Source organism: Haliotis rubra, unplaced genomic scaffold, assembly GCF_003918875.1.
Source record: "Haliotis rubra isolate DU_JTF1 unplaced genomic scaffold, ASM391887v1 Scf137, whole genome shotgun sequence".
Taxonomy (NCBI): domain Eukaryota; kingdom Metazoa; phylum Mollusca; class Gastropoda; order Lepetellida; family Haliotidae; genus Haliotis; species Haliotis rubra.
The window spans coordinates 1,167,972-1,181,925 of NW_025765303.1; the positions used below are offsets into that span (position 1 = coordinate 1,167,972).

Below are 13,954 nucleotides of genomic sequence, written 5' to 3' on the forward strand. Positions count from 1 at the left end.
TGGAAATATTTTTGAAGAATAGGAAACATGTTTCTACTGACAACAGTAGACTACCAGGGGCAATATACCGCGACTCTTGGGTGTGAGTTTAGTTTTACGCCGCACCTAGCAATATGCCAGCTATATGGCGGAACTGCATATAGCTGGACTGCAGTTGTATTCATTCACTTACCGTCAGTCAATCACTCACTCACGGGTGGCCCAGTGTGGTGTGGTGCCGCATTTTGCGGTGCAGAGTTGCGTCCCTTTGACACGTTAGGGTGAGTGGGTGAGTTTACTTCTACGCCGCTTTTAGCAATATTCCAGCAATATCGGCTGGTGATACAAGAAATGGGCTTCAGACATTGTGGGGAATCGAACCTGGGTCTTCGGCGTGACGAGCGAACGCAGACAGAAATTTGTGGCTGTGGGTTCGAATCCATGTCCGCCCCGGTTATGTTTCTAAGTGTGCCATCACCTTACCCGTGCTTGCGAATTGTACGGGTTTGTCAACGTCTGGGACCTGAATCACTCCAAGCACTCTCTCCACATTAAGCTGGGATAGCCTAGTGGTTAAAGCGTCCGCTTCCCATACTGAAGACCAGGTTCGATCCCTCACATGGGTACAATATGTGAAGCCCATTTCTGGTGTTACCCTGCCATGATATTGCTGGAATAATAATGCGTAAAACCACACTCACTAACGTTACTGCGATAGCGTCCAAGGCGGCCTTTAACAAAAGTCACTCACTTACTATTTCAGAGTCCAACAATGAAGGCTGTAACTCAAGTGCTCCTTATCGCTATGTTCGTCATTGGGGCGTTTGCAGGGGAGAAGCCTTCTACTTTCAAGCGGCTATTCTCGAAAGAGAAGAAAGAGCCATCCTATTATTATGACAGCCGAAAAGATGACTATGCCACGTACAAGAAGCCGGGCCATGACGACAAACAACGTGATTACTACGACCCCTACCCTTCAGAGCCCGGCTACGACCCCTACCCTTCAGGGCCCGGCTACGACCCCTACCCTTCAGAGCCCGGCTACGACCCCTACCCTTCAGAGCCCGAGGTTCCCAATGCCTATACTGGTTACGAATCGGAATTATATGATCCTAGGCCTGCCAACCGTCAAGTAGTGATTGAGTTTACTGGAAAGCTGAAGTTTTATGGAAGCGGACGGAGGAAAAGCCGTTTACTTAGCAGCATGGCGAACCGGAACTTCTACTACTAACATGTGAGTAATTGTACATGACGGAACCTACTCTTTAAAAAAGTTGGGGAACCTAAACTTTCAAGTTGAATAGGAAGTATAAATCACCTTGCATCACACAGTTGTTAGTGTTTGTTTCTGGCCGTTTTGTTTCTTTTAAAAAAATGAAAATCGCACACTTGCAAATTTCACGTCATACACCAATCAACTTTCAAGAGCGATTACTGTACAAACAACTATGGTCATAAGGAAGTGCAAGTGGTGATGCATTCTCCAAACATTATCACATCAACATTGATTGACTCCGATATATCTCCCAATTTTTTCAATCGTAAATTAAAATGAAGTTCCCCTACTTTTTTGGAAGAGTATATAAGAAATATCCGGGACAAGGAATCAGTCAGAGTTTTGGGTCGGTGGGGTAGCCTAGTGGTTAAAGCGTTCGCTCGTCACGCCAAAGACCCGGGTTCTATTCTCCACATGGGTACAATGTGTTAAGCCCATTTCTGGTACCCCCCGCCGTGATATTGCTAAAAGCGGCGTAAAACCCAACTCACTGACTCACTCTTCAGAGTTGCCTCCCTGTCGACAGGAACGTTGTTCGTAGGCTTCGAATCATAGAATCGCCATGTTTCTAGTTTTGTCAGAACCATACCCATGTTGTGTTTCAGCGAAATGGTATATAATATGAGACTTGTATCACGTAGAACTTCCTAATTGTTAACAAACAACAAACTCACTCTAAATATTGAGATGGCAATATCAAATAGAATTTTAAATCAGAATCATAAAAATGTTCAATTTCGGTTACAAGCAAATTGATATGAATCACTTCTTTAAAGAACATAGGAAACAGTTCCTTCCGTTCCCCCACTTCTTTCTTCGGCAGATTAACAGAGGTAACGCAACGACCCTATATATTGTAAATAATTTTGGGGCTTTGTTTAATTTTTGTGAGTTCTCTTGGAATTGTTGTGTTAGGGTTTGTTAATCATATTCATATATATTAATATATACATATTATAGAGGGATGGGGGAACGGGAGGAACTCTTACCACAACATAAAATCTAACATTTAAAACAATATTCAATTTTCACACCTTATTTTTGTTTCATAATCGAGGCGAACTGTGCTTTTAACCCACATTTTTTATTCGATTTCTTGCGTGCGCAAGGGACGCAACTCTGCATAGCCTATTGCAATTGCGACAGGGCCACCAGTGCTCCGTCTCAGGAAGTACAGTTTGCCGCATGCCCAGTTTTCCCGTCATGGACCCAAATAAAGAAATAGAGTATATACCTTTTCTGTATTATCATTAACATTTATATTATCAAATACATGTATATTTTATTTCAGGACTCTTCATCGGAGGCAGTTCGGCGCATATTTTCTGAAATCATTAAAGTGGTGTCAAATATTCAGTTCTTGTTCTGTGTCTCAGTTACACCAGTATAGAAGCCGCGTAAGCGTTGGTACCATACAAAATATAATTGTATTGAGGGTCGAGTTTAATGTAACAAATTCGATGTCAGACAAAATTAACCATGCCTCAAATTATGGTGAGTGGGTGAGTTGAGTTTTTCGCCGCTTTTAGCAATATTGGAGCAGGAATATCACGCCCCTTTCCGTAACCTGCAAGAAGACTCGTCCCCCTCTCGATACTTGTTATGTGCGAATATACGACAAACCAATCAGAACGCGCGTAAATGACTGCGGCGCTTTGGTAAAAATAATCCCGAGTACTTAAATCGTTTATGGCATTATGTCATTGTTTAAAAAATCATGAAAAATATATATCGTCATATTGAAAGTACAAAGAACTTAGCTTACAGGATTTTGCTGCCTATTATGGTGTTTTGGATAAGAATCATGCGATTGACGGCGAGAGATTCAAATACACGCACGTGCGTTTGTTGCCATAACGGCTCTCATGGGTCCAACCGAGTGTGTTTCTGACGAGATTGCTATGGAGATTGTACGTGCGCTTCCAACAATTTTAGGAAATGTAATTATAAATCGCTACGAGCTTTAAAACAGTAATATTATATCTTTATGTACCTAATCAACTTTAATATATAACATTGGGCATATATTTCAATTCTCTGGGAATATTTTAGTCTGACCTTCTTGTGGTCATTCATATATTTTTCAGCGAATTCAGTTAAAAGTCCACTTGTGGTATGACAGCAAGGTTACACGTATGTTCAGTTTGAGAAATATTTTAAAAGTCATTTTTTGAGTTTCTGCTTTGGGATTTAACGTAGCAGGGTTTTTTTTACAACTTTTATTTGCATATTCAATAAAACAAATCCCATTTGTTATTATTAAACCCTTTTCAGAAATATATTTGGAAGTATAAGGTGCATATCTGGTAATAATTACGTCAGAATATGTCTTTAACAAATATGTGTTTTTTTCTTTCTTTTAGTTGTACCAAGGAGGTTTAATTCTTTAGAATAAATAGCAAAAACAAAAACAGCAATACAATGTATGAGTACTTCGGTGATATTAAGTACCATTGGAATCAAACAGGAATAGAGTTATCGTTCCTGTTTGAAGTAGTTCTGATGTTCCTACGCCAATATGAAATCCTTCCAGAGGGGCACGAGTCGCTATTCGGTTTGTCCCGGAATAACACGAGTTGGTCACGAATGACGTTGTACCCATGTTCGAATCGAAGCCAGGTCCTCGGCGTGACATGCGAACGCTTTAACCACTTGGCTAACCCACCGCCCCTTCAAATTAAGGGGTTGGATTGGAAGGGTTGAGGTTAATGTTCCTGGAGGTATTATATCCGACACATATCAACTCCACATACTTTATTTCTCAATGGGATACCAAGCTGTCATGGAAAATCATTCAAAAAATATACAACGGCATTGGGGTCACTCAAAAATAAGGAGTATTGAGTGAGTTTAGTTTTACGCTGCTTCTAACTATATCATAGCAATATCACCAAGGACACCAGAAATGGGCTTCACACATTGTACCTATGTGGGCAATCGAACCCGGTCTTGACGAGCGAACGCTTTAACCACAAGGCTACCCAACCGCCCCTAAAATATGAAAAGCGTTAGGGGAGGGTATCGTGTTCAGTATATTGGTGGATGACAAACCTCTGACCAAACACCGCATGTTATGAAAGATGGATTCCACACTATGAATTGATGTTTTCATTGCCAGGTACAAGCAGCTGTCGTTCCCTCATATACACACTTTTCATTTCCTCATTGCTGAAGTAGTTATAAACAAGCATAGCTGGCATCACAATAATTAGTCCTCCTATCAAAAAACACGTGGTTATGTTGAACTCCGGGGACCAGTACAACAAATCTAAATCCTCGTTGTAATGATACAACGTCCAGAATATAGACGCGATGGGGGTTCTCATGGCTTGAACTAAAGATGCAAGGATTGCTCCCTCGGCGTGCTTGATCAGCAGAAAATGAAACAGGTATCCAACGCAGTGAGCCGATATCATTAGAAATGCTTTTAATGACAGGTGTTGGCAGGATGCGTCCGTGGAGACACTACAGCGCATGCCCACAGCAACGCGACGCAACAGTTCCTGGAAAGAGTCGGCCTGTAAAAGAAACCAATTTGTTGGGTCAAATATACAAAACCCTGTCCATATACAGAAGTGAGTGAGTGGTTTTACGTTTACGCCACTTTTAGAAATATCCCAGCAATATCACGCCGGGACACCAGAAATGGGCTTTACACATTGTACCCATGTGTGGAATCGAACCCGGGTCTTCGGCGAACGCTGTAACCCCTAGCCTATCCCACCACCACCCCATGTACAGAATAAATATACTGATGGAAACACATTAAAGTACAAGTGTTACTAAATTTATTCAAGGTTTCTTTGCATACTTTGTATTGAACTGTGGGGGAAAATCATGAAATAAATATTGGAACGCGTGTACTTCCATGTGTTCTCTTATTCGTTTCCATCAGTATATATAATAAAAATGCGCTATTCATAATATGAATCATTGTCAAATAGGGATGATAAAAAATTCCGCAAAAACTTGCCCCACCGGTAGCACCCTTCATAAACCAAAGTCGCACGAAATTTAAAGCTCTGATGAGCACGACGAAAAAATCAAAATTCAAATTTCACAATTTTGATTTGACATTCATGTATTTTAAGGGGCAGTGATGATTACGACATGGAACAATAAAGATGCAAACGCTGATGTTCAACATTTGTAAGTCATTGATCAATATTCCATCACATTCCCTGCGCGGAAAGGACGGGGTGTCGTGGGAGTCTTTCTAGGTAGGCAGAAGTTCTATAAGAAATGAGCAAAAAGGCTAGTACAATCAAATATTATTATGAACGTCATCACATGGATTGTATAATTCGAAATTTGTCCTTTTCAATAGAAACAAAATGACATTTCTGCAATCACGTTCAAACCAGATTTTAGTGCTCGAGTTAATTTCAATGAGATCTTAATATGTTCGCTGCAATATGAAGGAGATTTTGGTGCTCGCGGTAATTGTAATGAAATCCTAGTGCTTGTGTTATATTTAAAGATATCTTGGTTTTCTTGGTAAATGGATAATGTGAAATGCTTACCATTCCAAATCCAGGAATGAGGTCTGCCCAGAACAGAAGTACGACAAACACTAAGGCCGATAGCTGAGCATACACCAGAAAATTCACGGTTTGGGCCTAAAACACAACATGTTCGATATTACAGAAGCAGCAAGGTGAGAAATACCCTCCTGAAGCAAAAGATGATTATGAACTATAAATGCTAATAAATCTATCATAAACAAAAGCAGGTGCTGAAGACAAATATCATTTGCAAGAACGTTTAGATCTGTAAAATTTAACAACAAAATACCTCCCGACCGTTTGCATCTGCCTCCCGAAGCGCGACACACAGAAGGGTGTCATTGCTGCTTTTGACTCTTTCAACGGTGGTAGGTGAGTGAGTATGGTTTTACGCCGCTTTTTAGCACTATTCCAGCAATATCACGACGGGGAACACCAGACATGGGCTTAACACATTCTACCCATGTGGGGAATCAAACCCGGGTGTTCAGCGTGACGAGCGAACGCTTTAACCACTAGATTTCCCCACCTCCCGGGTGGTCGGTGAATCTCTGTGGATCATTATACCTGTCAACCGTATTGATTCTGTTTATCCTTTTCCGTTTGTTTGTTGTTTACTGCCACCGTACTCATCAATATTTCAGCTATATGGCGTCAGTCTGTAAATAATCGAGTCTGGACCAGACAATCCAGTGATCAACAAATTGAGCATCAATCTACGCAACTTGGATAAGCGAGCCTGGCAAACCCGATCACGTTTATGACGAGCATGGGTTGCTGAAGACCAATTATAACACGGATCTTCACTGATCATGACAGATTAGGCAATGTTACCAGGACAGGATACCCACACCCTTTGTTGTCCAATTTGCAAATCATCTTTCAGGACGACAACGCCAGTGATCACAATGCACGAGTCGTCATTGCTCACCTACAGCACAGCACAGCATCTGTAGAATGGCTAGCAATGAGCCCTGGGTGCCGTTCCACTAACCGATCTTAGCCCTACGCCAATCGTAAACCCCTAAAATCCCAATCTTAGATACCGTTCCACTAACCAATCTTACCTAAGTCAATCGTAAAGTTAAGATTCAAAGTCTAAGTTGCTCATGACCAACTTAGGATAGCTAAAATCAATCGTAGAGAAACCAAAATGGTGGCTTTCCTATTCTGTGTGAAAAATAAGAGCGAGCATTTCACCGTGAGCGTCCCCTAAAGTCCCCCATAAAATGAATTTGTATATTTCTGTGATGTTAACAAACACTGCACTGAAGCCTTACAAATGTCAGGCCAGTCTGACCACTGTCGTCATGGGAACACAACCGAGCGTGGCGGTATAACACATTTGTACAACAGTATTGCAACGTCATGGTTAAGAATAGGGACAGCCGTGAAGTGAACAATGTTCTGAAGCAAAAAGATACAAATATGTTTGATTTCACTGCGCATATTTTGTGGGGGATTCTAAAGGCAGGCCGCGTGTTATATTCAAGACCACAGACAGATTCTACATACGTTATAGCCTCGTCACGCCTTGTTTATTCTGATTGACAACGTTAAGGCACATATTAAAAGCTCTGACGCAATTGACATTTTTAAAGTCCAGACTTAACACCTGTTCTCTGTATATTACTTATAATCTCGGCTGTAAATATTCTCGAGTAAATTATCTTTTTGTACAGATAATTCAGAACATTGTTCACTCTCAGTGGTCTTGAATAACACGCGGCCTGCCTTTAGAATCCCCACAAAATATGCTGTCCCTATTCTATTCTAACCATGACGTTGCAATATTGTTGTACAAATGTGTTACACCGACTCGCTCGGTTGTGTTCCCATGACGACAGTGGTCAGACTGGCCTGACATTTGTAAGGCTTCAGTGCAGTGTTTGTTTACATCACAGAAATATACAAATTCATTTCATGGGGGACTTTAGGGGACGCTCACGGTGAAATGCTCGCTCTTATTTTTCACATAGAATAGGAAAGCCACCATTTTGGTTTCTCTACGATTGATTTTAGCTATCCTAAGTTGGTCATGAGCAACTTAGACATTGAATCTTAACTTTACGATTGACTTAGGTAAGATTGGTTAGTGGAACGGTATGCCGATCGTAACGTCACGCTAAGATTGGGATTTTAGGGGTTTACGATTGGCGTAGGGCTAAGATCGGTTAGTGGAACGGCACCCTGGACGTCGTTAGAGGAGTGGAAGTGTTCGTTCGTTTGATGATTAACGACGCACTCAGCAATATTCCAGCTATGGCGGAGGTCTGTAAATAAACGAGCCTGGATCAGACAATCCAGTGATCAATTCCATCGATGCAATTCGGATACGATGACATGATCTTCACGGGTAGGAGGGGGAGTGTCAACTTTTGAAATCTCACCACTGTCTTCCGTAATCTCCTGTCATACTTCCATAGTGGTTGTGATATGTTCCCAATTCCATCACATTGTCATACAAGTACCACTAGTCACTTATAGATCATATGTTTTGGGAAATTAGTTTTCAGAGTTACTATACGTTGAATGTAACACGTACGCTCGTATTCTTGTGTTCATGCGAGTTAGTGGATTTAAGGTCAGTTACATTACCGGGCTCGATTTAGTGCTTTGTTACTTGCACTGGTGCAACCCAATTTTGCAAAGTGCAACCTAGTTATTAGTCTAACTTGCACCAGGTGCAAGTCATTTTTGAGAAATAAATCAACAATAAATCTAACAATATAAGCATAAAAATGTCAGCTCCATTTTGTTCTAAACTTTGAATAGCTATGGCAACGAAACATTGCTATTCATAGACACGTCGCGGCTATGATAGCTCAATATTGTAAACAGGGATCAGCTGTGTATCTGTGTTGCTATGGTTTCAATGGCACTACATGACAGAAATATGTTTATGTGCACCGAAACCTCTGATGTTTTAACACACTACGTTGCAACTGGAATTTGGCTGATGCAACTAGGTTTTTATCTTAGGTTGCACCTGGTGCAAGTAGGTTAACATCTTTTAAATCAAGCCCTGTTACATTAGTTGCTCTGGGAAGACATCTGAAGTGATGAGGTTCATAGACGTAAAACCCACCTGCTCAGAAGTGGGGCTGACAAAACAACAATCATTGAGAGGACGAACATTGGTTTGTGATGCACGTCGAAATTTCGAACGCAACTCTGCAAGGCCATTGCTGAGAATGAACGACCACAGACAAAACTCATTGTCCCTCAAAGTCCGTCAGTTGAACTTTCATTGTCATATACACACCCAATGTAAAACTGGAACAGTATTTTCTAAAATTTGAAAGAAGTATAGCTAACTTGTGGGCGTTTCAGTTCTTGCTCTGTGATGACTCTGTTAACTGCGTCTGGGACGAATCCAAAGCAGAATGAAAGGGGCCAAAGAATTCGTCCAACAGGGGAGACCACTGTGTCACTTCCTTTGCTACTTCCGGTTCCGCTACTTCCTTTCAGGCCCCAGATACGAGGTTCCATTGTGATAAAGAGTCCTATCATTGCAATTATTATGCAAACAGCTCTTCTCAAGCTCACACCTGAAAAACGAAGCATTTATTTACCAAACCAATTTCGAAAGAAGTTTATATTATTCACAAAGCTATAGTGCACGTTTTGTGACAGAACATAGTGTTCGTGTGATTAATCATATTTCGATGATGTTTATGATTTACATGTTTTTGTGTCAACTCTTGCAAACGGGAGTTACCCCGCTTGTCTGCAACAAACGCATGGTGTCAAAAGACGGATGATTCGAAAACGAAAATTTAGCCGAATGGATGAATTAGTACTAATAAATAAAGCGATGTATGCATGTGTAGCTGATGTTTGCTCCATCGCACGTCTGGACATCCAGTATGATATGCAGATATGTGTCCTTCAGACATGCCAGAATAAACTGTTTGTGGGAAGAATGTCAATGTCAGTGCATTGTATGCAACATATGTCATGTTTGGGATTACATTTTCTCAATGAAGTACAGATTCTAGTACGTTTTGGGGTCGAACCCACACTCTCAGAAGCTCTTGAAAGGCATTTAGAAGTTGGACGAACATGAATACATGTTCCATCAATACATATTAACTCTGTGCACTGACTCATCATTCAGCTGATGACGGAGCAAGAAAAGTTGTATAAAAAATAGCAAAAAGTTGTCATCCATAAAATAGGTCATGTATCCACACTCTCTGAGTACTTTGCTGAGAAAGTGTACACTGAGTAAGTGTAATATCTGTAGGTGTAATCCTAAATAAAACATATGCTACATTTGACAACTATCTGAAACACAGTGTGATTGTATGACACCATAAATTTGAATACTAGTAATTCATTCCGGTGAATTATCAAGCTGCATATATCATTATATATCTCGATGCTTCATTGTGTGTACATTAAAACATTTGATCATTCTGTTACTGATCAGATGCATCATCTTTAAAACAGAAACCATACAACTGTAAACAATGACCTTCAATGTCACAAGTTATCAGTTTAGACTGACTGACTGAGTTGGGTTTTACGCCGCTTTTAGCAATATTCCAGCAACATCAGGGCGGGGGACACCAGAAATGGGCTTCACACATTGTACCCATGTGGGGATTCGAACCCGGGTCTTCGGCGTAACGAGCCAACGCTTTAACCACTAGGCTACCCCACCGCCCCTGATCAGTTTAGAGTGAGTGAGCAGTGTTGAATAACAAATAACGAATTAGATGCTCAGTGCGAGAGGAAAGCCAAGTATAGCATAACTTTGGCATACTTTTTTGTGTTATGTAATCTAGCACTTATGTTATCTAGCACTATGCACAAGCATCTTGTGCAAGGAGTCAATATATGTACAAAAAATAATATGACTCAGTTTTAATAACCTTGACTCACAGTCTCAGCTCATCATATGCTTAATTATTTGTAGTTTGAAACGTGTTAGCCCTTTAAAACATTTAGAATTGGTCTTCAGTAACCCATGCTTGACATAAAAGGCGATTAACGGGATCGGGTGGTCAGGCTCGCTGACTTGGTTGACACGTGTCATCATGTCCCAGCGTAAATCTAACCTACCTCACTCACTCACTCACTCTTCTGTAATTCTCTACATACCTTTTCTGAGCATTATGTATCTACAAATAACTGTAAATGGTATCAGAGAGGATCCGATGATTGACTGCAAATACGGAGGGGTTCTCTCTGGAAGGCTTGCAAAGACGATGAAGGCTCCAGTCAAAGCATTTGTGAGGCCATAAATCGCCAAAGATTTCAAACTGACAGTTGGCCTCAAAGGCACCTCCCTGTCGAAACACTTCCATGCCAGGTACACTGCAGAAAGGATCAGAAGCTCCCAGAACGTATCAACGAACTGTCCAACAAATACGTCACTTCCAATTTCATCAAACGTGGACGCCCATACCGGCAACACCAGCGACGTCACCAGGTGTCCAAGCAAAGCAAATAGAGAAAGAATAATACTCTTGGCGTTTGTGGACAAGCCTCCAATGCATGATCGTAGACGCGAGAAACATCCTAAAGTTTTGTTTTCCCGTGAATCTCCAAGGAGGCGTGACTCTTCCTCGTTGGGGTCACTTGTTTCTGTGTCGCCTGTTTGAATGGTTCCATGACCCGTGCCTTCCATTATTGTCACTCACGTCATACACGGCGAATGTGTATAAGGTCCCTGCGTATAAATACAGGATTTATCCTGTTGAATAGAGATATTTCACACAGTAAACTTAGAGTCATGTTTCCTGGTACAATGTAATCTCAACGGGAAGCCTGACAGCTGACCTCGTTTAGCTACGAGCGAGGCACATGACAATGACTTCGGGAGACCACTGCACATGAAGACAGTTCGACCCAACTTGGACGAAATGTTGATAGTGAACTGATTGTTCGACCTTCCTCGTTGAAGCTTCCGTGAGATTGAGACGCGTTATATATTGGGTCTATGTGCATTGCAGAGTGACTGTTTGCGACTGCGCGAGTGTGCATGTATACTTACTTACGAATGGGTATGTCTGCATCAGTTTAATCATACTGTTTTATGCCGCAGTCGGCACCATAACGATTCCTAAATTTATGTTTAAAGTTTTTATTACCGAATATTGTTCATGCAAGCACATCACCGTTTGATAGAAGAGAGAAATAAGTAATTATTCAAATTAATTTTCAATTTCTAACATCAATCCCTGACTCAAACTTTTAGATTCATCAATGGATGTGCTAATTTTCGTTTTGCACCAATGGGGAATAAATATATCTGCCTCCGATTTCAGGTCTAGAAATATTCCCGACCACATATAGAAAAGCTGGTCAGGTCCGGTGACTGGGTTTATGGTATGTTTTTAAGTGCGTGAATGAGTTACTTTACTTTTACGCCGGCTTTAGCAATATTCCAGCAATATCACGGCGGAGGACACCAGAAATGGGCTTCACATCTTGTACTCATGTGGGAAATCGAACCCGGGTCTTCGGCGTGACGAGCGAACGCCTTAACCACTAGGCTACCCCACTGCCCCGTATGTCTTTTAAGCCTTTTATCGCATATCACGTGACTTTGGGTATCATGTGATATTTGATAACATGACTGATATCACACGTTCATGGCGGTACCGTCTCCGTGATGTTGAACTGTAGTGTCGGTGTCCTCCCATTTGTGAGATACATTAATTAATGGTTCACTGCACATAGGTGGTGTTTCCACATCCCTACAATGAAAGTGGGATCAGCCCAGTTGTTGAAGAGTACCCACAGGATTCATTGATGAGTAGATTAATGAAATAGATTATCAAAGCTTATATTTACACAGAAGAAATAGACTATTATGAAGTTTGAAAGTCATTTTGGTTTAAACATATTTTATTATTATTTATGAAAATGAATTGGGATTGGTGAGCAAGCATTACTGCTTATGTTAACACCGCTCCCACGCAACATAAAATACAAAATGAAATGGAGGATGTGACGTCATTGATATTGACTATTGCAAAAATATATTTTAAGTATACATCAAATACAACTATTCTCTAAGTAGTCATAATTAGCGAGTTACAGTTGTGTGTGTCTAACAAGCTATTGTGGGAATATAAATCAATCATGAGAAGGTTGTTGAGTTAATTTAAGTATTTTCCTGAGAAATTTGAAGCGTTGTATCTTGATGATATAATCGTGGACAGATTCAACTATTTTCTGGTTTACACAAGGAGTAAATTCTTTGTTTCCGTTCAAAATGGTATCCAGGTTATAATGGGTAGTGCCGGGTAAAAAGGATTTGGCATAAGGGGCAGTTCGACTGTAAAATTGTATTTCAGAGCTATATCTTGTAGTTTCGGAGACGGATGTAAATCTGAGTAGGTAAATTAATTTCTCTTTCAAATGATCACGAAGTTACCTACACAAAGTGTATGTTAATCAATTTATCTTTATCAAGTTTCATTAAGACTTCCACAAGATTCAGTTACATCGCAAATCAGTAATTAGCTAGGGTTAATCCATTCTATCGGACAGGGGAGTAAGGTGTGTTTTCTTTGTTAATTACCTACTCCACTGTCTCACTATTGGGTGTTCTCACAATTGGGAGTAGACCCTCACAAATGGGAGTAGACCGTAGTGTCATGTCTTGTGTGAGTGTAATACAGGGTTAGGATAACGTTATAGATAGTCAAAGGAATTTGAGACAGAGTGAAACTGACTGTATTTTTTTATTATGACAAGAAATATATAAAATATATTAATCAACCCTAAAATATCAAACTTTGTTGATTGAAAACGTCAAATATTCCAATATGATAAGTTGATAGCTTGCTGAAAAAAAACGGTTAAGAAATTATATGAATTGATCACTAAAATCTCAGTGATAACACAAAGCGTTTGCGAAAGGGGCAATTGTATTAAACTCTAATATTGAGACATCATAATGTTTACACATAACACGCGTGGACACACACATACACACACACACACCATATGTATCACAATCGTATACTCTCATCGAGCTAACTCTTAACAACTAAGTGTATACTTATAAGAAAGCTTTTGATTTTGAGATAAAAATGTGTCTGTATCATAATGTTTACACATAACACGCGTGGACACACACACACACACACACACACATACACAACACCATATGTATCACAATCTTATACTCTCATCAAGCTAACTCTTAACAACTAAGTGTATACTTATAAGA

At 40.4% G+C, this 13,954-nt stretch overlaps 2 protein-coding genes across 3 annotated transcripts; one reads left to right on the forward strand and one right to left on the reverse strand.

The window, feature by feature from the left end:
• The first annotated feature begins 751 nt into the window (after positions 1–751).
• LOC124268239 lies at positions 752–2,760 on the forward strand. Its single transcript, XM_046703279.1, has 2 exons — positions 752–1,213; positions 2,547–2,760. The coding sequence occupies exon 1, from the start codon at positions 752–754 to the stop codon at positions 1,208–1,210; it is 459 nt and encodes a 152-aa protein (XP_046559235.1). The 3' UTR covers positions 1,211–1,213; positions 2,547–2,760.
• Positions 2,761–3,996: 1,236 nt separating this feature from the next.
• Positions 3,997–11,659, reverse strand: LOC124268213. 2 transcript variants are annotated; one of them, XM_046703243.1, is made up of 5 exons: positions 11,287–11,659; positions 10,870–11,256; positions 9,079–9,311; positions 5,779–5,874; positions 3,997–4,773 (listed from the first exon to the last, which is right to left on the reverse strand). In XM_046703243.1, the coding sequence occupies exons 1-5, from the start codon at positions 11,396–11,398 to the stop codon at positions 4,348–4,350; spliced, it is 1,254 nt and encodes a 417-aa protein (XP_046559199.1). In that variant the 5' UTR covers positions 11,399–11,659; the 3' UTR covers positions 3,997–4,347. The 2 variants fall into 2 exon arrangements, with proteins under 2 accessions (XP_046559199.1, XP_046559198.1); XM_046703242.1 differs by having other exon boundaries at positions 10,870–11,659.
• Positions 11,660–13,954: the final 2,295 nt, after the last annotated feature.